The sequence below is a fragment of the Cydia pomonella genome, chromosome 26 (assembly GCF_033807575.1).
Source record: "Cydia pomonella isolate Wapato2018A chromosome 26, ilCydPomo1, whole genome shotgun sequence".
Taxonomy (NCBI): domain Eukaryota; kingdom Metazoa; phylum Arthropoda; class Insecta; order Lepidoptera; family Tortricidae; genus Cydia; species Cydia pomonella.
Window position 1 is genome coordinate 861956 of NC_084728.1, and position 24596 is coordinate 886551.

Here is a 24596-nt window from a genome sequence, read left to right on the forward strand (position 1 = left end):
TCGAGGAAGAGGAGTGTCGGTATTGCGGTGAGCCGTTCTCCCTATCCTCGACGGCCGAGGTGGGATCGCAGGGGAAGAGGCGTGATGGTATCACGATGCGCCACTCTCCCTATCCCCTGCGACCTTGGCGGGGCCGTTCCGCTGTAGCGGCGTTGGTGGGGCTGCAGAGGAAGAGGAGTGTCGGTGTTACGGTGTGCCGTTCTCCCTGTCCTCTGCAGCCGAGTTGTGGTTTGCGGCAGAACCATGGACCTCATCTGCCGCCGGGCGCTGGGGAGTTTTCTGGCGCCCGTGGTCTCCTTGTGGCGGGCTCGGGGGGGTCCGCTACACTGCAGGACGGAGACCGAGGAGGAGGGCGCGTCGAACCATCTGGCGCGCCTCGCGTGAAGGGCCTTCGGGCATTCGCGTAGGAGCCGCTCGCGGGCGGCTGCCGCCGGTGGGGTCGCGGATGAGTGCGCAAGCGTTCCTGTAACCCCACCAATAAGGCGGCGAGGTGGCATATGGGGGGTTTTTAGTGGGTATACCGTGGGCCTCATTAGCCTAGACGGGAGTCCCACATAACCACTCGGGTCACCCCCCGCACCCGGGTGGTATGCGGAATGCATTTTCCCCCCTAGAAAAAAAAAAAAAAAAAAAAAAAAAAAAAAAAAAAAAAAAAAAAAAAAAAAAAAAAAAAAAAAAAAGGATCAAATACCTGTTCTCATCATATAAATAAATGCCCTTACCGGGATTCGGGACCGACTAGACCAGACCGGTCGTCAATATTAAAATGATTGTAAGATGAAGTGACAACCCTAGCGCAGAAAGCTGCGCGCACGCACGGCCGCGAGCGAAAGCTCGCAGCGAGTAATCGAGCTTATTGTAGTTTTACACTCCAGGACAATTCTTATTCACTAGTGGCTCTGTGAGCTGTAAACCTCGCGAGCATAGCTTACAACTGAATAAATGTATGACTCCGCCATTTTATAAAAAAAAACGAGTTTATCCCACCTGACCTTATTAAATATATTATTCAGACTTTTTTGATACTATGATACTACAATTACAGGTCGTTATATCATACTATACATAATTTGCATAACGTAAACATACCTATACTTTTTTATTACTTTGGTTGTACATATAGGTAAGTACTATATATTTATCAAACGCTTAATATAAATAACTGAACAATCAAATCAGTGAGTCACATCACCTTGAAACACAAGCTTATCATATTTCTCGTATGATGACCAATCTGTCCGCAGGCTTATCTCCTAACAGATGTATATATGTAAAAACAATATATGGACGCGTATATGTCAAAACAGATTATTGGCTGTGCGCGGAAGCGACGATAAAAACCTTGACAAGAAGAAAAACTTTCTTAAGCTCTTACTTTCATAAATGTTATCTGTAAGATATTGACAAAATTAAATTAACGTATTTAACCCCACCTGACTACACCAATACCTGCCGTTACCTATCCATATGTCATACTTTCTTGCAAATATTTACAGTACCTACATACTTATAGTCCAAATATATGTAATATGCATATATATTTATACATATAAGTACATTAACTATGGCTGCACTGGTCGTTTATTAGTGTAGGTTTTAAGGTTCGGACGGAAGATCAGCGCTGTGGTCTCCGCAGCATGTATGCTCAGTCAGCGCCTATTCTTTACCACAACACATGACCCTCTACTAATATCTCTACTAATCTAAAAATAAGACACGTAATACATTGTTATTGATATTAGTGTCAAATTGTATGTTACTTTTTCTTTGTCTCTTGACAATTTTCTTTTTCTCTTGTTATTTGTTTGTGTCACAAAGCATGTAAGTTGTGGTTGAATAAAGATTTTATCTATCTATTAATTAAAACATAATAGCCATAGTCAAGCATACAGCCATAAAAACATACCTACATCATCAAACAGATAGTGACAGGCAAATTAGCCAAATATGTCGCATTATCTTTTTTACCATAGGAATATTTTATGTATTTTTCTTTTGTTGTATCTATTAGTTCTTAGCTAATAAATGTGAATGATAAAATAATCAAAAGTATGCGACATAAACTGGTTTAGCACGCGTGAAGGAGACATAATGTATATCGTGTTCCCACCCTCCCACCGCAAAAATAAATACGCAAATAAATATAACAACCCACCATCAAAAGTACAAAACTCGACACGTGTTTCGCCTCTCTACGAGGCATCCTCAGGAGATGCTGGAGATGTTGACGGTCTGACACCCGACAACTCAACGCCTGATTCTATTAATTAAATTTTGATTATAATTTGTGCATTGCTCGATCGTCATAAATAGACGTCTTTTCGTGTTTGTTTTAGCATTATTATTAAATTAGAGATATGAAAAAAAAAAACTTTTTGTGATTAAACTTAACTTGCATCGTTCGAAATATGTTACGTCAAAATATTTATAAACTTGAATTGGTTTATATATCAGAATTCTGCACGGTAGTCATTAATAAAATTCACGTTTTCATATATTAATTTAATCATGAACAAATGGCTATGAAAATAATTAGCTTTGCGCATGTCACAGCGATATGTCAAAACCATCATTCCATTTCTGATTATGCGATAAATTTTTACTCGTTTTTGTAAAGGATTCTCGGATTCCGAAAAGATGAAACATGTCGCATTTAAAAACAAATCTATTTTCTCAGCCATCAATGCCATTATAAATACAAATGTAGTAACCAATGTAACCTCGATGAAAATTATCTAATATAGCTCGATTTTTTAAAGATATCCGACCGGTACGCAAGAGTGTCGTTAGATCATTGAAAAAAAATATCTACATAGAGTCGAACCAAGCTAACTCTGCGTCAAAATTGCAATGTCAACGTGAGAAAAGTCATCATTATTGTCGCATTTCTATAAATATCTCTCCCACACTTTGTTCTGTTCAAGCTGGTGCGAAGATAGCGTAGATGTGGTCTATTATGTTGTAATTAAACTTTATCGTGTCCGCGAGTGTACGCACAATAAGGTGCTATCTCCATTGTCCGCGTTGCTGAACCCTTAAACGTACAAGGAAGCTAGTTATGGTCAAGCCTATATGAGAAACTCTTTGTACTATAGACAGACCACACGGCCGGCTGAGCCAATGTGAACCTTAATGAAAATAAATAAGGTTCACGAATAGACGAGTATCTGTTACTACATTGCCATGTGACAGTGTCTGTGCGCAAACGCACACGAAGAAATCGTTGTCGTATATAACGTTAGGTGTGTCAGATAATTTTTCACAAGCTTTTATTTAACTATCCCTGTTAGTATGTATGTTTGTTAGTGTGGATGAAATCTTGCAAGCAAATTTGACCCACTTCCCGATTTCCGATTGAGCTGAAATTTCGCATACATACCTACGTATGTAAATCGGATATCAATGCAATATTACGATGACATGCAGCTGATCTGATGAGGGAAACAGGATGTGCCATGGGAACTCTATGATAAAACAACGCAAACTAATTGTGTTTGAGGTTGTTGGAATTGTCTCGATGAGTATAAGTTGTTTAAAGAAAAGTACAGTCAGCAATAAAAGCTTATGCCAAAAACATATGTAATATCATATCACTTGTATTTTTAGAGTCAAAGGGAAATACCTAACCCTTATAGGATCAATGTGTCTGTCTGTCACACCGTCTATCACAACCAATTATCAAAACTATTTATTTAGTTTTATTTGCCACATGGAAACTACAGCCCGCCTTAAAAACGGACACATACCTACAATACCAGGATTTTATAATAGTTTTCAACTGCAGTAATCTCTTGAGACCCCTTTCTTGTCCATCTTTATAACTTGCGCTGCGCTCTTGGTTTTTTACTACAGATATGCGGCAGAGACAGTGCTATAATTTCTTAGCGCGCTCGAGAGGCAGCGAGTATTGCATGAATCATAATCATAACGCTACATCCTGTCCCCCGCTCGCTCCCGCTTCCTGCGCGCGCGCAAGTCATCGGCATCCGCGATCCCTGCCTCCGAAGATGTCACAGAAAATAATCACCAGATCAGCTCGTAAATGGTCTCTTAATTATTAAAAAAACTGATGAATGAGTTGCATTTTATCCACAAGAGTGGCAAAGTAATCTGAAGCAAATATTGAATTGTCTCCTAATGTCGGCTGGTAGAATTGACTTTTAACTTTTTAAGTGATGATTTTGACTGCTAAATATTGAATAACGTTTATTTGAACTTGATTTGTAATGTTTGTTGATAGTTAGGTAGTATTTTCTTAGGATTGGTGTGGTGAAAAATGTTGTGTTTCACAAAGGATCAAAGTTTGTTTGACCCTAATGCCTTGAAACTCTTAACAACGCTCAAGATTCCACTTTTCGAACCAATTTTGGGACTTTTTGCTTGCTCGGGTATCAATACTAGCACAAGGGCTTAAACAACATCTTTGCCCCCTTGTAAAACAAATAACTAATATAGAAACAGATATGAATAATAGCTTTTAATTCGACTCGAGTCGTTCCCGCTGCCGCTTGTGTGTCACACCGCCTCAACCAACGGGACTTTCTTTTTGTAGAGGATTCACGACGCTTTATTGTGAAGGCTCTCATTAATTCTAATTGTTATATTATCAGGAATTATATTAAACAAAAACTAGAAGACTGTCTCACGAGAAGAGAATTTCGCACAGAAACATCAATATAAAACTAAGAGCGTTTTCTCACCGTCCGATCCGATATCGTTTTTTTATGTAATAGGCAGCAAACGAGCAGACGAGCCGCCTGATGGGAAGCAGTCATCGCCGCCTATGGACATATTTAACATCGGAGGAGCCACTTGTCGTTAGTTAGTGCTTCTGGGCATTTTCCGCAAGTCGACAACCATGGTGCCTCTTTTGCGTAAATCGAGGTAGCGCTACTCTAGCCACCCCAGCTCCTCCACGAAGCCTAGCAGTGCTCAGGTTGCTAACTGCCTCCTGTAGTGTGCACGGAGTACCTAGGTATTTGCTCCTGTATACTTCTACCTGTTTGCTGTCTAGGAGAATGTGCTTTGTTGTTTCCTCTTCTTCCATGCACGCTCGCCACATGAGGCTGTCTGTTTTACCCATATTGTGTAGGGATCCGATATCGTATGTTGAATACTACTACAAAGAAACAAAGTAACTATATTTTTTACCTACATTTAATTATTGTTTGTAGTTCAAAAGAAAGTGTTAATACATAAATAAAAGGACTTGATGCTATAGGACATTTTCTGGCAGCTTTTTTTCTCCAGGTCATCCGACATCCGATATCGGATCAGACAAACCGATAGATACATAATACTATAATATCAAATCTACTTTACCGTTTTCTACAGCATTGTGCGAATCGAAGCGAAATGCATAAAAAAATATAGTGTAACCCGATGTTTAAAAGTTTTAAATCATTAATTTCTTGTGTAATAAGGTAACGTGGGGTAAAGTATAGTTTATTTTCGGGGCAACACAAACAGTAGTCTCCAGAGTTTCCTCCCTGTCCACACAAAGTCGTGCTAGCACGTTCTCTGCTGATTCCCCTTCTCGACTATGCGGACATTGCTGTTCTGGATCTCACTGAGGAGCTACTTCACAAGCTTGAACGTTTGCATAATGTTTGCATCAGATATATTTTTGGCCTACGTAAATTTGACTGCAAATGATCTTTCCGCTCCCAACTCAAATGGCTGCCCATTTTTAGAATCTTTTCAGTGTTTTACAGTAATAAAAAAAGTGGAAGAGAGCAAAAATGAATTATTGAGAATCCCTAATTTACCTATGATCATAATGATTGAACTCAAACTTATTACATTTTATATGAAAACGAAAATCATTGCTAACGCATTCTTGAAACGGACCTATACAAACCATTGATGTGAACTCGAAAACCCCCGACGATAGAACTGAGTAGCTACCACGAACATCGAGATTCCATCTCTATCACTCTCTTGTTACTGGACTTATACAGACAAAGACAGTGTCGTAAGCGTCGGGTCCCGTAATACCCTGTAACCCGAAACTTGACGCTTGACGCCCTAATGGATCCGTTATGTGATACGCCGTCAAATACTTTAAAAGGGACTGGGTTCTACATGGTACCAGAAGGATTTAACGATGAATTCCGGCCTTTTTATTTACAGTATATACTGCACTTTTCTTTCAAATTTGGGATTTTTATGTTATTTCTACCATAGAAAAAAAAGGACATAGGGTGCTCACTCAGTACATCAGTTTTGTTACCAAAACGCTTATTATTTTCGTAGTCCACATCTAGCATCGAGTAGCGGAATTATCAGTACCGCTACTTGATTTTTCTTTCTCAAACTTGCAATGAAATGTTGACATGACTTACTTCAAATTAGGCTCGAAATACTGCGTATCCGGTGTGAAGATGATATGTAATTTCATATAGCCTTACACACCTAGGCCTGTAAAGCAACCTTCTTTTGTTTTTAAACGTGAATTTGTGACAACGTCTTGGCAATTTAGGCATAAAATAGTAGTAGATTCGTAATTTGCTTTTTGCTGTGAATAACTACGAATAAAACAAATTGACTACATTTTTTTTTTCATTGCAGGTTTGAGACAAGCACTATACAAATCTCGGTGAGAAACGGGGTTGCCGGCCGCGTATCCCTATCCGGCCTGACTGGCTACGCTCGGTCATCTCTACTTTGCCTGCAACCCTTCGTTTCCCAGCCTTTATAGTAATGTACTAATACTATGACTAAACACGCAATACCCAGTCATATATCATAACACACTCAACGCTTAGCTAATATACTATATTTTTAGACAACTATTTACGTGGACATATATTTGGCCGTTAGAAGATAGTGGGCGTTAGTACATGGCCGCTCTAAATATATGCTGTTAAAAACAATATAAACATATACATTTTACAAACTGTTATTGCAATTTGAACTTTCTTACTTTGACGATAAGCTTTTAGATTGTTTTTTTTTTAATCGACCTACACAATTGATCAAGTATAATATATGTAGTTTTAATTTCTTTGAGTGTAGGCGACCTGACACGCTTAAGGCAATAAATGTAGAAATTGATTTACATTAAGATAATAAATATTTGTGTTGAAATGTAATGTATGGTTTTATACAAAAAAAAAACAATAAACTATCATCAATCACGGGAAGAAAGTTAACATATAAAAGATTGTCGTATTACTTTAGTTAAGGTGGTAACGGTAAGCTTTCCATACAAAAAAGAATTGCGTTTTATGAAATAATTACACACTATTACTTCATAAATATGTGCGCATCTATCTACTTTCGAATATTCGTTTGCGCTAAATTGATAGAAAAACTTTTTTACATACAGAAATCATGCAAAAAAACGCTATATTTTTTATGAATGTAACACCAAAATGGCGTTTTTTGCGAGATTTCTGTATGAAGTTTTTCTGCAAAGCAGTTAGATGCGAACATATTTATGTAGTAATAGTGTGTAATGACACTAATGCTTAATTACTTTTTGTATGGAAAGCGAACTACCTTAAATAGAAATATTAAATTTATCTTCTTTGTTTAATGAATTAATCTTGAAAACTATAAAATCAAAGCAAAAAGGGATTGTTTACCTTCTGTCATATTTGATTTTCAATCTTTGAACTGTGGAATTTCATTTAATTGCCACTCTGTCCGTACCTCGTCGCAGTGACAGTCGGACATGGGAGATTCTGGTACAAAATATAGTGACAGGTAATAGTGTTAGGGAAAAGTATCGATAGTTTAATTTATCGATATAGGAACTCTCTAAACCAGCCATTAAATGTTGCCCCCTAGAATCCGATGACTGGTGACAGTCAGTGTAAAAGCCGTTAGGGATCTCATTGTCATTGTAACAAAGTACCTACAGTCCAAAAAAATTATTTGTGACCCATTTCGTACCTTGTCACAGTGACAAACAACATGAAAATCGCTAGAGACTTCATCCTATTGTCACTGTGGCAAGGTACGAATGGGTCACAAATTAAATTTTTGACTGTACTGAAGTGGCACAGAAATCCTTGACCGTACAGTAGCCATCAGAGATCACTGAGATCAGATATATCGGAGCGACCAAGAGAGAGATGAGATGTTGTTGAAAACTTTGGCCGCTATAAAATTCACAACGGCTATGTAATGCGTCATGTATTTATGACTGTGATACATTTGATACAATTATAGAGCATTTCCAAGAAGATGGCCCTCTTTGGGCAAATACTTGGGGCTTCCTGTTTAACTGACTCATTGATGCATTCTTGTTTATATTTAGAAGCACAATTGAATCGTCCAGAAATAAAGACCGCGAAAGAGATTGGCTAAATTTACGACTTTATTTTGACGCATATACATGTAGGTACTAGGTGCTTTGTGACTTTGAAAAATTGACGTTAAACACGAGTTCAAATGGTTGTTCGTGGGCCACAAATCGTCTCGCCGGAAGATCAGCGCTGACTTTCGTGTCAGCGTTATGCTGAGGCGGGGCCATTTCGTGGTAAACTATGATTTATGTGTTAACTTGTGTACTCTGTACACCTTTTTAATCTTAGCTTAGTTTAGTGTACTATATAGTAATTAATAATAATTGTAACTATAATTTTTAAATTGGTATGTAATGGGTTTATATCTTAACCACTCACATACTTCATATTAGTCAGTGACTTCTATTATTATAATGAAATAAGGGTGACAGCTGGTAACTACAGTTACCAAAAGCAAGTGAGTGGATAATAAATAGTATTTGCATTTTTTATTTTATTTATTTATTTGTATGGAGTTTAAGATTCCCGTGAACCAAAAATTGGTTGATTGGAGCAACACGGTAACTAATTGTTGCCCAGTGTTGCTCCACAAGAGTTAACTACGATGCGGATATTCCTTTTGGATTCAACGTCAACAATTAGATTAGATACCGTGTTGCTCCAATCAACCAATTTTTGGTTCATGGTAATCTTAAACACCATACAAAAGTATACATAGTACACAAGTTAACACATAAAACATAGTTTACCACGAAATGGCCCCGCCTAAGCATAATGCTGACCCGAAAGTCAGCGCTGATCTTCCGGCGAGACAATTTGTGGCCCACGAACGCAGCTGTACGTCACTGCAGTGTGACAAGTCAACTCCGGTGTGGACGCACGGGGCCACACTATAGATCGTGTCATTCAAGAAGACGCGTGCCTTTACTCGTGTTGTCATGTTATTAAAGGTTAGATTTGACAAATCTGCGCGTCATCGTGGATGACACGAACTATAACGTCTCCCGAGCGTTAGCGTCTAGTCAACTCCATGGCTGCTGCTCGACACAACGTTGGCGCAACTAATCAGCGACGCCATTTTTCATAAGGCTGACTAGACGCCGACGCTCAAAAGATGCTAGTGTTGGGTGGGCCTAAACTGTCAAAGAAGAAAGCAGACCCTGAGAAAAGCAGCTTATATCCATCAACTTACCCCACTTTCCTGACTGGTGGCCGCTTGCGGCAGCCCATGTTCCTCGTTGAACCGCCGCCTGGCCCTGTGCCTCAACAGCGCCGAAGCATCAGGCTGCCCAAACTGAAAGATCTGCTCCTTCCCGTTCAAAAACTTCTCCACGTCATTCACTTTGTCGGAGAAATCTGTCGTTATAAACTCAGATCTAACCCCGTCTAATATTTCCGAAGATAGTCTTAAAGAGTCTGAAGTTTGTCGCAAATTGACGTCAGATTCCGGTCTGTAGTTTTCACAGATTTGATTGAATGTGTTAAAGTATTCTGTGGCTAAGTCCGTTTTTGGCTGATAATCCATGTCGGTGATAGGTGGAGGGTCTGCCGTGAGGAAGTTTGAGTCCATATTTGCGTCGTGGCGTAACATTTTGTCACATTGGGTACTTGAATTTCACTTTTTTGAACTTGTTTGCACGCATCACCGCGGCATTATTGCACTGTGTTTTGCACTTTTGGGTTTATTTATTAGATATTGCACTTTGGTCACTGGAAATAAAAATAATAAGTTTTCGTTTCGCCTCTGATTCGTTTTACATTACTGAGTGTTCGGTTTTTAAAATAAAATCATCGAATTTTCAAATGAAATCACGTCCTAACAAATATATAGTGCAGGTAATTTTACGGGCTACGTTACGTAGCCTACGTATATAAAAAACCAATACCTATACAAAAACTAAAAAAAAATTAGAATAACAATCAATCCGAAATAAGCTGCGGCGGTACAAGACTTAACGCAAAATTGACCACCCAAAATAAAAAGACCGTAACCGCAGATCTCAAACAAATGACGGATTACTTTTTTTAAGTTCAAAGACACCTTGCGATGGGAACCGACCAGCAGAATCGAACTTGGGACAATGAGAAACAGATATGGCTCAAAAGCCAGGCGAAAGGGAACCTTCTGACGATGATATAAAAACTTAATTGTGTAGATGTACGCATCCGCTAGGGAGCGTCAAAATCGAACACCTATAGAAATTATAAAAAATTGGCGCATACGACTTTCTACAGCATGAATAAAATACAAATTGGAATTGATACTTTAAAATCAAAGCGATAAGTGCATATTTCCTTTAAAGAAAAATTAAAAGGACAGTATCCTTTCTGAATTACATTTTATAAGTGTAACAATTTTAAATTGAAATTCGAGTCGATTTAGATGGAGTGATCGTCTCTTTGTGTCGAGGGTCACACCATTAGGCGTAAAAGTAACAAGATATTTTTGGGAATCAAAACAAAATTGAATACAGACTTATAAAAAAAAGTTAAAACACAAATAGACTCGTTACAGTATTTTAAAAGCGTACAATGATTGACATTAAAAGTTTGACAATGCTTATGGTATAAAGTTACATGAAAAGTTAAATGAATGAAAGAAGAAAACGGGGAAAACTTCAGGCCATTATTGAAGTTGCAAAAGAATTCTTTTTTTTATTGATTGATTTATATTTCCAAGCAGCAAGATGCTTTCGGCGGCATTAAATTGTAATTATATAAAGGAATCCTAATATAAAATTCAAAATTATAGATTTTGTGTAATGGGCGAATCTAAAATAGCTTCTTCTTTTCTCATCTATCTTGCTGTTTTTACCTAATTTTAAACATGACGGTGTATAATAAAAACTAATTACTAACTTATTATCTCTTCATGCTTAATTGGTGTTCGTAAATGTCGTAATTCAACACAAGGTGTCAAAAAAAGTAATAATCGCAACGCACCTTGCCTATTACATTTACAAATTCGCCTTGCCCCATATAAATCTTCACTATGAATTTGAGTTTTATCAAAACTGAATAAACCCCAAAATCTTCTACAAAATTAAAAGGATTCAGGGATTTAGTTACCCGTATGCAACTCAATTGTTACGAATTTGTAAAGATTTCAAACTCCATTACATTTCGCAGGTAAAAACTTCAACACTTCAAAAAAATACCCGAAATTTCAAGTTGCGTTCTTACATGAAGTATTATTATGAGATCGTAAAAATGACAATTACCGAGTTATGTCCTTTCTCCCGAGACTTGGCCGTATAAACATCTGCTCAAAATGGTAAAAAGTTGACTTGGTTAACTTTACCAGTTGTCGGAATGAGGAGTACTATTAATATATGTACAGTTTACTTACCTATTGAATATTGAGGGCAATGAAAACTGTAATTTTTTAAAGGGACAGGGATATTCGCTACGTGCACGGCAGTCACGCCACCTAGCGTCCACAAATCTAACGGAAAACGTCAAATCACTACATCTTATATAACGTCACTTAAACTCGAAAAATACTGAACAGATTTTCATCCGGTTTTCACCTATCGATAGAACAATTCTTGAGGAAGATTTAAGTGGATAATTTATTACGGTTTTTTGTAAAAAAAAAAACTATGTCGGAATTATCTTAAGCCGGGTGAAAATAACACTCAAACTGAACACCACATGGTCAAGTAATATTGTAGCAGCAATTATTTACTGAATACACGAAATCGTGAACGATTATCAGTTCAATTGTATAGAGCACGCGCTTAAACCAGTAACATGTAATTGACGTATATATTGTAATTATGGATCTGGAAGAGATCGCTGTTTAGCGATAAGTCCGCCTGTTGTTACCTACACTGTTAGACTCCAATGAATTCTCTGTAACTTTTATTATGTAGTGTGCAATGATAGTTATTTACCATACAAGTGCAGAAAATAGGAAATTCGCAACGAGTGGTGATAAATTAAAACACGACCGAAGGGAGTGTTTTAAATTGACACCAGTTGGGAATTACCTATTCACACGTGTATCGTACAACGATTTACAGTACATATGACTCTTTAAAGTTTCGTCATATGTACGGAAAGTGCTCATTCCCGCACAAGTAGCACCATATGTACTGTAAAGTATTTTATTATTATTATATTTTGATTTGGAACTTTTTTATGTCACTCGTTGTGATGGTTATGTCGTTAGATACAATTAGAAAAAAAAACAATACAGGGTTTTGAAGCAACTACTAATTATTTTTTTTGTGTTAAGCCATTTCCATATTTTTAGACTTACTATTTAAAAAAAAGTGCGGTGATGTTTCCTGTTTGATGAAAAAGAATAACAAAAAGAAAACTCGATCTAGGTACCTTTTTGTTTGATTTTTGTGGTGTAAGTACGGTCACGGACTTTAATTGTTGATCCATCTAGGGTTCAAGCTAATTTACTTGTCTATACTAACGGTATGAAATGTCTATTAATGTAATGTAAACCCTAAATGGCCCAACAATTAAAGTCCGTCACTGTACATATATTTAATTCTCAAACGCATCATAGAGTCGGACCAAGATAAGTTGGCAGCGATTTTGATAGCCCGGCCTGTGCAAGTGTTAAGTAAACGTCATAATTTCATAGAAGTTTCACGTTTAAAACAACACTTGCACTGTCGGTGTTGCCAATTATCTTGGTGTTTTAATTCTTTTTGGATTTCACTCGCCTATAAATACCGGTCTTTTGATAGGCTTGCGTGGGTATATAGATCCAACACGTAGAGGTCCCTTGGAGAGCTTTAATGTATATAGAATTGTGTTTTAATTATTATGAGAAGTATATCAGAAAAATTGAAGACAATATTTTGAAAAGCTGATTCTACTGTAGAATCGGCATAAACAAAACAAACTCACAACTCACAAACCTTCTGTTCGCCGTTGGGTAAGGCACGCTTTCGAAAGGCAGGTGGAATCAGAGGGCCTACCGCGAACCACGTTCGACGTGCTGCCTCTCTGTCGCACTTGTAAATTCGTACATAAGTGTGACAGGAAGGCAACACGTCGAACGTGGTTCGGCGGTAAGCCCTCAGAAGTCTTCAAAGTGTTTTCGGCTAACCGCTCATAAGGTCGTAAGGCACACGTATTTAGTTCTGAGAAACGTCGTTGTTGGCAAGTCATCGGTAACCTACATACGCTTACCAACTGTTAAGGATATTTAACCTGTATTATTTAAATATGGGAAAATTAACTTTATAATGAAGAGAGTAAATTACAAAATTTAGTGGCTTTCACAGGTGTCACAAGTTTTTACGTAGTGGGTAATTGCTTATTTTTTTTATTTTAAACTACGGCTTCATTTAAAAGTATAGGATTGCAAATGAGCCATCTATATTTAGAAATAAGTAAAACCTTTGAAGAACTTTACATAACTATTAAATTAAACATTTTAAAAAACCCTACGCAAGAAAGCTCTTCAAACTGCTGGATCGATTTTCCATCCGTCAATCCGTTTGAGAGCTACGATTCCACAGACAGACAATGGCGTCAAACGTATAACACGCCCCTTTTTGATCTTTTTACATATATTTTTTTTCTTCCTCGCGTTGTCCTGGCATGTTGCCACGGCTTATGGTAGCTGCTTGAGGCTATGGGGTCTGCTTGGCAACTAAAGAATTGGCGTAGGCGCTAGTTTTTACGAAAGCGATTGCCGTCTGGTCTGACCTTCCACCCCAGAGGGTAAACTAGGCCTTATTGGGATTAGTCCAGTTTCCTCACGATTTTTTCCTTCACCGAAAAGCGACTGGTAAATATCAAATGATATTTCATACATAACTTACGAAAAACTCATTGGTACGAGCCAGGGTTTGAACCCGCGACCTCCGGATTGCAATTCGTACGCTCTTACCGCTAAGCCACCAGCACCACTGATGCGACATAAAAATCGCCAGGTTGACATTCAGTGCAATGCCCTTCGACGACATAAATGAGCACGTAAGAAGCCAGCTGTATTGACGCGCCGTATCAGACGCCGTGCGAATCAGCTGACGAGCGGTGTCGGGTGTCGTCGCCGGTGGCGACCACACAGCGGTGGGAATCACCGCAAATACCGTAAGAAGTTATAAGAAAGGGTAACTGGAGTTTCCGGGGGGATAATTCTCTTTTTTCTTAATTCCAATTGGGTCAAAATTCTTTTCGTTGTGTTGTTTGTGACCACTCTGTCACGCTGCTAATTGCATGACTTTCTAGTTTTAGAATAAAAAAATCTCAGTAGAAAAATTAAAAACTAAATTTCACCCATACAAAAAGCTCGACTCCGTCCAAAATTTTGACCCAATTACCTAAAGCAGGGTCGGGGTCACCGGATCCGGACCACCGAACTATTATGTGTTCCTGTGTTTTGACCGTAATGGACATTTTATTTTTAAAAACCTGAAGAAACTATCTGGTGACCCCAGACCTAAAGCATTGGCCACACCATTACGGTGGACAGATTTTACTATTTGACTGACTACTACTGATTTCAGATTTTTCAGACAGACATAGATCATTTAATTCTCATTCCATTCCCAAAATTTCGCTACCATTGGTTAGGTTTTGGAGGATGAAAATGTCGTGAACAAAACCTCGATTTCTGAGATTTTTATACGCAGTATTTTTTCATCTAAGCTGCATTTATCTATCGCACTAATTGTAGGAGCCCCCATCAGCGCAACAGAGATATTTACCTAAAATTCTCAAATCTGAGCTGGTATTTCCTCTTAAATGCTGACCTTCCAATGATGCCACAAGTGCGTTTAAAATAAGCATATATTATGACAAAAACTACAACCATATGAACAGACGGCAGGTAATTGTGCACCTGATTTGGCCTGACCCATCTGACAGGTGGTACAAGTTTGTTGACAAAGTCAGCTGATTTTACACACGTGTTTTACATAAATAATAATTATTCCATTCAGTTTCGGCATTAGCGGAGTTAAAAAAATTACACCGTGTATTATTATATGAATTATATTTCCATAACCTACTTCATAGTCAATTCCACCCCCTTAAATCATTCCCCGGGCCTCAAGTTATCTTCATTCCCAATTTCATCTAGATCGATTCAGCTATTTAAGCGTGAATATAGGTAACAGACAAACTCTTAAACCTGGAACTTAATCCATTCAGCGCTAATCGCGACCCGTTGTCGTTTTGCCTTTACGAAGCATTTCCGCTACATACTACGACGTAGCGCTACAACCGTAGCTCAGCGGTGAATGTGTTAAGTCACACGACCCGACCGCCAAAAAGCCGCTCCCGTACAATCGAAGATGCGCTCTCATTTAGAGCGTGAACAAATTTACATTTTATATTACTGGCTCTAATTTATTTATTACCTACAATTTCTAGTTAGGAAAACTATTTAGAACCCGAGGGCCTACCGCAAACCACGTTCGACGTGTTGCCTATGTCACACTTACGTACGAAGTTACAAGTGCGACAGAGAGGCAACGACAAATATACCGCAAAATGCATAGAGGTGTACAGTGCCATTTCGTTTACCTGTCAAATTCGAAGCACGAAAGTGTCTTAGATCATACACATCCTACTCAATGAATGTACATACCTATGTTTGCTTTTACCAAAGAAAGAAACATATTTACACTTCAAGGAGATTTTTCAGTTTAGATTTTCCGAACTTATTTAGTGAGTAAGCGAATTATTGTTACTGTGTGACCTTTAACATTTTCCTATTCAAAATTAATTAAATTATAAACACATCGAAAATTGCCAAATCAGTGATAAAACCAACTATAAGGAAAAGGTAAATAGTAATGTACTGATCACCTATTAATTTATGTCCCATACGCTATAACTTGAAAAATGGCCTGTTAGTTTATTTTTTCCTTATTAGCCGGGTTCGCGCCTACCGCACCGGGCAGGTGTGTCGGCATCTTTCATTCAGGTTTATGGGTTTAAATACCTTGGGCGTACTTTGAACTCGATAAATAATAACTTATTAACGACGAGACGGCAATGATGCATTTCATATGCAAGATAACGATAAAGGTATTAAAAAAAAATAGTAAGTTGGGACAGTAAGTAATACGATTTTTATCAATTTTACTTCCCACGACAAGTTTTCACTACTTTGGGACAAATAGGCTACTTTATCGGTTTTTTTTTTAATTTTGAATACAATTTTTTTTACAGATAAACCCAGAATCTTTGAGCAACACCGGCTTCCGACACGTCGGAAGGGAGGAGCCTAAGCGATATCTTATCGTACAAATCTTTCTGCCATTTTTGCGGGGGGAAACGTGCACACAGTCGCACTTCTCACTCATTACATACAAAATCCAATCTGTAATGACGACACAAATACAAAGAAAATGACACGTCAAAGACAAATCTTGCATACCTCGATCTCTTTTTGTGTACGGACGAGTCACAACATGCACCGCCATAGGTACAGTACAACTGTCCTTTGCTTTGGCAGAGGGGAAATAGTATGAATGCCGTCTCCCTTCCCGGTGGTGCTCGAAGCCTAAAATATATTATGCTGAAGCGATCGACATCCAAATCAAAGTGATTTCTTGAAGATTGAGAAACCGTTTTCTCCCGAAATGGAATTTCAGAGAAAAAGGACCGTTATTTCGTTAGGATAGCAAAGTTATTCTTCCCTCGTAATAATCGGCAGAAAATCTACCGATCTTCTATTTGTATTATATACCGTTGAATTAAAGCTAAGTTACCGAACGTTATCATGTATAAAGTGCTATAAAAGGGTCACAAACTCGATAGTTTTCTCGGTTATATTTATCGAACCTTTGTACCTATGTTACTTTAATTTTGTGACACGGCCCTACAGTTTGTTTACACATTTGACGGATTTCAAGTATTTGAACTTATGTGGTGTGGTGGTTGTGTGGTGCGTGTGCTGTGGCCGTTACGCTACTGAGAACTGGGAAGCATCGCGAACGCGGACTTCTGGGGGAAGAATGTAGTTTTTAGGCGGTTCCGTGGGAATCTTCTGAATCCTACACCGGAACAGGCGACGCTACAGAACACTGTGTCGCCAAAATTATTTTTTATTTTTGTTATTGTAAGTATGTATGTTAGTTTGTAAGGTATGTATCTATACACTTTAATTGCTTAAATATAAAATAAATTTAATTTACTTTAAGAGGCCTCAGTAGATTTGTTGTCATGTAGATGTAAAAAATAAGTAGCGAATTTTTTGGCCAAAATAAAGGTTAAAAAAACGCAATCGTGTCCCCCTGTGGTGTGGGTTACTGTGACGATTAAAACAAAAATATAAACTATTGGGTAATGTGACGATTAAAACAAAGTAATATTTTTGTTTTAATTAACATGGAATTTCGCATAATAACGCCATATCTATAGATTGATTGCATGTTTTAAAAAGCGCAGCCGGGTTTATTATTGCTCTTTAATTTGAGTCGTGTTGCTCTAGTATTTAAGATTGTCACACGTAGGTCACCGTCTGGTCGTCGCGTACCCGCCGAGCCTTGAACACGTCGGACAGATGCGCACGCGCCGACAGGTGCGGGTTCGGCGCCCGCGCAGCCCCACCGCAAAAACAGCACAACTTATATGGAATTCGCTGACGCTTACGACATTTTGGAGTGGATGTCGCATATAAGTCGCTTAGGACTTGTGTGTACAAGAGAAATCGGCCTAACTTAAAGGGAACTAATAGACGTATAAGACCTTTTAGTACGAGGAAACCTTATGTAAAAAATGGCGCTTACGTTATTTTAAGCGGAGGACACCCTCCCTCGCTCAACAATTTTTAATCCATAGGGGATGAAATGGGAGACAAGATAAAAGTATCTTATCTGTTATGTATACTAAATTATATCCAAATCTGGTCAGCCATTTTTACGTGATTAAGCAACAAAATAATGTATTACAGTACAGTCAGCATCAAAAGTAGCGGATGAAACAATGCGTCAAAAGTATCTGATATTTCTGATAACTTTTCCAAATATAGATAAATTTCTAGAATTCGCGTTCAAAAGTATATCTTTTACAATCTTTGTTGTTCTATATTAAACAGATCACTTTTTGTTAAGCTGTTACAGAATGGTAGATACTTATGAAGCGTTATTTGATCCGCTGCTTTTGATGCTGACTGTACATACTTCAGTTACTGTACAACGAAAAATAGTAAATTCGAAACGAGTGGCGATAAATTAAAACACGACCGAAGGAAGTGTTTTAAAACCACACGAGTTGCGAATTACCTATTCGCATATGTATGTGCTAATTATCGCACTAGTGTGGTAAGGTAGGACCATATGTACTGTAAATATGTAATATTTATTCCATTAAATGAACTATCTGTATTGAGTTTTCGGCCAGTTTTTATCGAAGTACCCGGGAATCCGGGTCACACCCGCGGCGACTGCAGGTGCCTCGAACGGGTTATAACAACACATTAATGAAGCATAACGTATACAGTTTTTATTTTTCGATTACTTCAACAATGAATTGTCAGAAAACTCATAATAATCTAACTATTCAATTAATAAAATTAAAAACTCCGTACGCTATATGCCAAAAAACTATTTTATGCCAAAATTGCCTTACACCTGATATTATTTAAACCGCTGGATAGATTTCTATCAAACATAGATAAGAACCACTACAACGAAACTAGCTTTTACGTAAAAAAATTGCATCGAAATCAGTCCATTTTTTGGAGAAATCCGATGCCACAGACACATTGGTGTCAAACACATAAACCATTAACATCCCTCTTTTTGCGTCGATTGTTAATAATGCTTATATCTACACACATAAGTGTTATAATTAAACCATTATTTATGATGCTCAATATAAACTGTTTTGTTGCAACAAAGGGTGTAGCAGGATAGCCTAGGAAAAATTGCCCCCAGCGATTTTGGGCCGAAACTGTAATCAAACGATGCCTTTTGGGGAGGTTATACTCTGCACAAAGTTTCATCCCTCTGTTACCCCCTGGGGGTGAACAACACCCGATTAACCCCAAAACTGTTTTAATTATTTTTTCCTAAACTATGAAAGTGACGAATTTAATATTTTGTACAAATATTAATAAGACTAAAAGCTATGTGCTAAAAAAATATTAACCCATTTAAATTCTTGTAAAAAAAACAAAAATAAAAAAGAATCACCCTGTATATCAAGTTTGGCTCATGGTACACACACCATTTTTTTTTTCAAAAATGGACTAGTTTATATTCTACATTATACAAAAGTTTCATGGACCTACTCCAGAAGGAACATCCATTCTTATCTATGAAAATGTCAGTCGAGGTGACGTTTCAGAGTGTGATCAATTGCCGCAATAGCGCGATTCCTATAAATATCATAGATATTTATATATATCTAGCAACTCGTCCCAGCTTCCCACGGGTTACACAAAACCTTAACAAGTTATATACCTAAACCTTCCTCAAGAATCACTATTGATAGGTGAAAACCGCTTGAAAATCCGTTCAGTAGTTTTTGAGTTTATTGCGAGCATACACACACAGACAGACGCGGCGGGGGACTTTGTTTAAGTCTAGTGATACCTATGTGCGTAGACGGTGTAGATACGGCAGTGTATGTAACTGTACATAATTAGACATTAAAAATAAATGCGGGTTTAAAAAACGTTTCATAAAAACATCACATGAGTTCTAGCACACAGAATTGCCATTCGGCAACTTCTTTCCATACATTTTAGCACCCAAGTAAAGTCGTCCGATTTGCAAATTGCCGAGTCTCGGCTAGCATCATATGTCCAAGTGGCAACACTGACAATAAACGCTTAAGTGAATGCCGGGGCAGACGCTAATTGTATACATATTAATGACTGCGTAGGCAGATCGGATTCCGATGGTTGCGATTCAATTCAGGTCCTTGAGCTCATTAGACGGACATACATACAGTGATTACACAGGCGGAACAGACCGACTGACGCCTAAACATACTAATGTCTGGAAACAATTACTTGTATCTTCTTCTTCCTCGCGTTGTCCCGGCATTTGCCACGGCTCATGGGAGCCTGGGGTCCGCTTGACAACTAATCCCAAGATTTGGCGTAGGCACTAGTTTTTACGAAAGCGACTGCCATCAGACCTTCCAACCCAGAGGATAAACTAGGCCTTGTTGGGATTAGTCCGGTTTCCTCACGATGTTTTCCTTCACCGAAAAGCGACTGGTAAATAACAAATGATATTTCGTACATAAGTTCCGAAAAACTCATTGGTACGAGCCGGGGTTTGAACCCGCGACCTCCGGATTGCAAACAATTACTTGTATATTATTTAGATAGTGCTGGTCAAGGCTCGAGTCCTTTATTTTAAAACTCGACTCATTTTCTCAGGATTCTAATCATTAAGTCGAAACTTGAGTATTTCGTCTCGTGTGTGGTGCTTAGATATGCTATAAGATATCTGTCGGTACCTTAGAGTATATTCATGTATTATCGCTTCGTCTGTGACGGGCTTAACGCTCTCATTTTAAAACTTCATTCTGAAATAAAATGAAAATTGACATGTACATTCAAAGAATACATGGCTCTAGTTTTAATTGCTAAAATTTGTTATACAAAGAAAATAGAGCGAGTAGAAGTCTTGTAAATGTGTAAAACTTCCACTCGCTCTTTTTTTTTCTTTGTATGTATGCGAGGTGATGTTTGTAAATGACTAGCTATCGAAAGTGCTTGTTGCTAGGCCTACTTGAAGGAATAACATTTTGACTTGGCCATGAAATCTAACCCATTAAATCAAAAACCAACAAATCCTACCTGTACCCCTAGTGTAAATAAATTCGATTTCCAAACGTGACGTACGCGTTTGCGTTTAGTCTCATTTTGTATTGGATTTAGAAAGAGCGCGCCAAGCGGGACGTTTTGGAAACTCAAAATCCTATACAAAATGAGACTTAACGCAAACGCGTTCGTCACGTTATGATGTCGATGAAATTTACACTAGGGGTACTGGAATCGAATCCACAGCTTCATTAGTAACTCCCGTATTCCATCGCCTAAGCTTTACATCGTTAATTAACATATAAATGTGTATGTATCAGTGTCGGCCGGTAACGCGGACACACAGACACACATACAGATAACCGGACAGACGGCACGACGCCGTGACGACGCATTCCTGACTGATAGTGATACTTAGTTGTAGTCATATATCTTCATAACCGACGTGGTATAGAGGAATAAAAAACTATAGATATTCTTAAATTTTTTTTACAGTACATATGGACCTACTTTACCGCACATGTGCGATAATTAGCACATTACGTACTTATGTCAAAAATTTAAAGGGCTATGTACTTACTGTAAAATGTTGTACAATATGTGTGCGAATAGGCAATTCGCAACTCGTGTCGATTTAAAACACTCCCTTCGGTCGTGTTTTAATTTATCACCACTCGTTGCGTCTTTCCTATTTATCGCACTTGTATCGTAACGTAATATATATAAGATTTTATTTATTGGAAAATAATGTGTTTTCGCCACGTCAGTTCGTAAAGGGTTAAACATTACCCTATTTTGAGGAATACCTCAAAACCTGATGAGAAAGTTGAATTTTAGCCAAAAGAGTGGCAAAGTAACGTTATGCTAATTTTGAGCTGGTCCCCTTATGTCACATGTATTACGGCAGGTGGAATTTACTTTGAAGGGTTGATTTTAAATGATCAATATTGAATAACGTTCATTTGAATTAGATTTGTAATGTTTTACAGTTATTTTCCTCGCGTTGGTGGTCGAAAATTATTGCGTTAGCAAACAATAATCGTTAAATTGTCAATGTGATTGAAATTCAAAGAAATTTTGATACACCTAAGTAAAAAAGTTAATAAAAGATGACCCGTTTTACTCTTAACCCTATTCCAGGCGTAGTACGATTTATCGACTACATACGCGCCATTATAATTTTAACTTTAGCATTCCGATTTAAGGTTCAAATTAGATTACACTTTCAGAAAATGTTACTTGTCTTCAAATTAATCACCATAGCTGGATTAATTGGAATATATTTGGATTTTTTGGGAAAACCTTGTAGATCGGTGCGGCCTGGAAAAGGGTTAAGAGTGTTTATCGAAAATAATAGTTGATTTATAACTAGGTAACTGTAATAAAGCGGTGGTGGCCGAGTGGATATGACGTCTGATTTTCAATCCGGAGGTCGTGGGTTCAAATCCTGGCTCGTACCAATGAGTTTTTCGGAACTTATGTACGAAATATCATTTGATATTTACCACTAGCTTTTCGGTGAAGGAAAACATCGCGAGGAAATTCAAAGGTGTATGTGAAGTCCCCAATCCGCATTGGGCTAGCGTGGGGACTATAGCCCGAGCCCTCTCGCGCATGAGAGGAGGCCTGTGCCCAGCAGTGGGGCGTATATAGGCTGAATTATTAACTGTAATAAGCTGAATTTGTACTTACATGCTTAAGATCTTACAGAAATTGATGCTTACAAACTTAAACAACTTAATTACATTACAACGGACAGTTTATTTAAACGTCCACAGTAATTAAGTAGACGATCGGAATGTCCCGTACACAGACAGATAGACACACGTACATACGTGGAGATATTTACATCAGTTGGAATAACTTATGCATTCCGATGCACACACGTTGTTCCGTGTACTTAGTATGCCTACTATGAGATGAGTGATAATGAATATAATGATGACTACTAGGAAAGTATTACCATATTTTCTGAAGTTAAGCATATTATAAAGTGTGTACGATTTAATACTTAGTTATCCTGTCTGTAGAGGCTTCTGTTGACCAGAGCGCTGGCCAATATTTTGCTCAGCGGATCAGCATTGCTATGCAGCGGGGTAATGCGTCCAGCCTTCTGGACACCGCCTATCGAGCAACGGACTTTATGTTTTTAAGTGTTTTTATTATGTTTTATCTACTTGTATTTTGTTTTATCAATAAATCTAACTTCCTCTTAAAAAAGCTTTGAAGTATCATAGGATGTCTTTTACGTATACATTTTTCAATTTGAATAATATATAGTGCAATGTAGTACATTTATGAATAATTTCTACATTTATACGCGTCCTTAATAAAAAATTAAACGCCCCGGCCTCGTGCAAACAATTAAAAAAATATCCAACAGTAAAAAATAACATTTTAAAAAGAATATCGAAGGCCACGTACACATACTTAAATATTAACCCTGTTTCGCACTAACCGCCGCGAGCCACGTCAGGGCGTAAACTAATCATTACTCTACATTTTCAACCCCATTTTGTAATTTTTTTTTCCTTCGAACTAAAAAAAATACGTAAAAGATTTACGAAACGTATTGAAAAGTAAATAAGGTTTATTTTGGGTTAACAGATATTTAAATTCATAGTATAATATGCTTTTAATTCACCTTAAACAAGATAGTGTTCATTGTGGAGTGGTCCATTTTGTGTCTTAAGAGAACGGAAGAAAATTGATAACATTTTAAAAGGAATATACTATCTTTTTAAAGCATTTAAGATTATTTTTTATGACGTGGCTGTTTCAACGTTTATTTGGGAATTTAATCGTATATAATTTTGTGACATATTTTACTAGATTGTTTTTTAAAGGCGTGAAAATATAATAGAGGATAAATTGGTATCATTTTAGGGGAGGTTCGGGACACGTGGCTTTGCTTGTTGGTATTTCATTAATTTCATCATTGTACATTCTTTCTTACAAAATAGTACAAATAGTAGAATAGATATGTGGCAAGTTGACCATTCAGAGATTATCAAGCCAATTCGAGTTAGATATTCGATCTGTTTCCGATATGATACTGATCTCACTTTTCGTCATTTTTGACACTAACATATCAGTACCATATCGGAAACAGATCGAATAACTAAAACTCGAATTGGCCTGTATGCCATAACAAAAGCATTTAATTTCTGAAAATATAATTTGAGCCTATTATTTCAGGTTTTATTGCATTCCTGTTATTATATTCTCTGTATTGCTGGCCACATCAAAATCTGTGTTTTTTTTATATCTTCGGTGGCAAACAAACATACCGCCCGCCTGATGATAAGCAGTCACCGTAGCCTGCTATGTCCGGCGTTCATGGTAGAATCACCGTTCAGTGATCGAATCCTCACATAAATCTATATTCTACAGTTCATTCATCGCGACAGACGATGCGTTCGCACACGCAGATGAGTATCGAGTACGTTCTCTGAATATTTATACTATTGATATTGTTCGCAACATACTGTGAGAAACTCGAGATAAGGTCAATGTGGGTAAGACGGTCTATAAGAGAAGACCGTCTACATGGTCTTTTCCCGCTTTTAACTCTTGCGTTTAACACATACTCCGCTCGAAGTAAAGCTGTTCCTTCCTGTGCCTGAGTTTCT

General features: G+C 37.8%; 1 protein-coding gene across 13 annotated transcripts in view; it reads right to left on the minus strand.

Annotated features, from left to right (window-relative positions):
* The window catches only part of LOC133531916 (protein daughterless), a 136716-nt gene that overhangs the window by 33583 nt on the left and 78537 nt on the right, over window positions 1-24596 (minus strand). For 12 of the 13 annotated variants that reach the window (XM_061870333.1, XM_061870335.1, XM_061870336.1 and 9 more), the window contains exon 2: window positions 9448-9965. The exons of the other annotated variant lie outside the window; for it this stretch is intronic. In XM_061870333.1, coding sequence (XP_061726317.1) covers window positions 9448-9846 — 399 coding nt within the window. In that variant the 5' untranslated portion in view covers window positions 9847-9965. The remainder of the gene's footprint in view (window positions 1-9447; window positions 9966-24596) is intronic. 13 annotated transcript variants of the gene reach the window in all.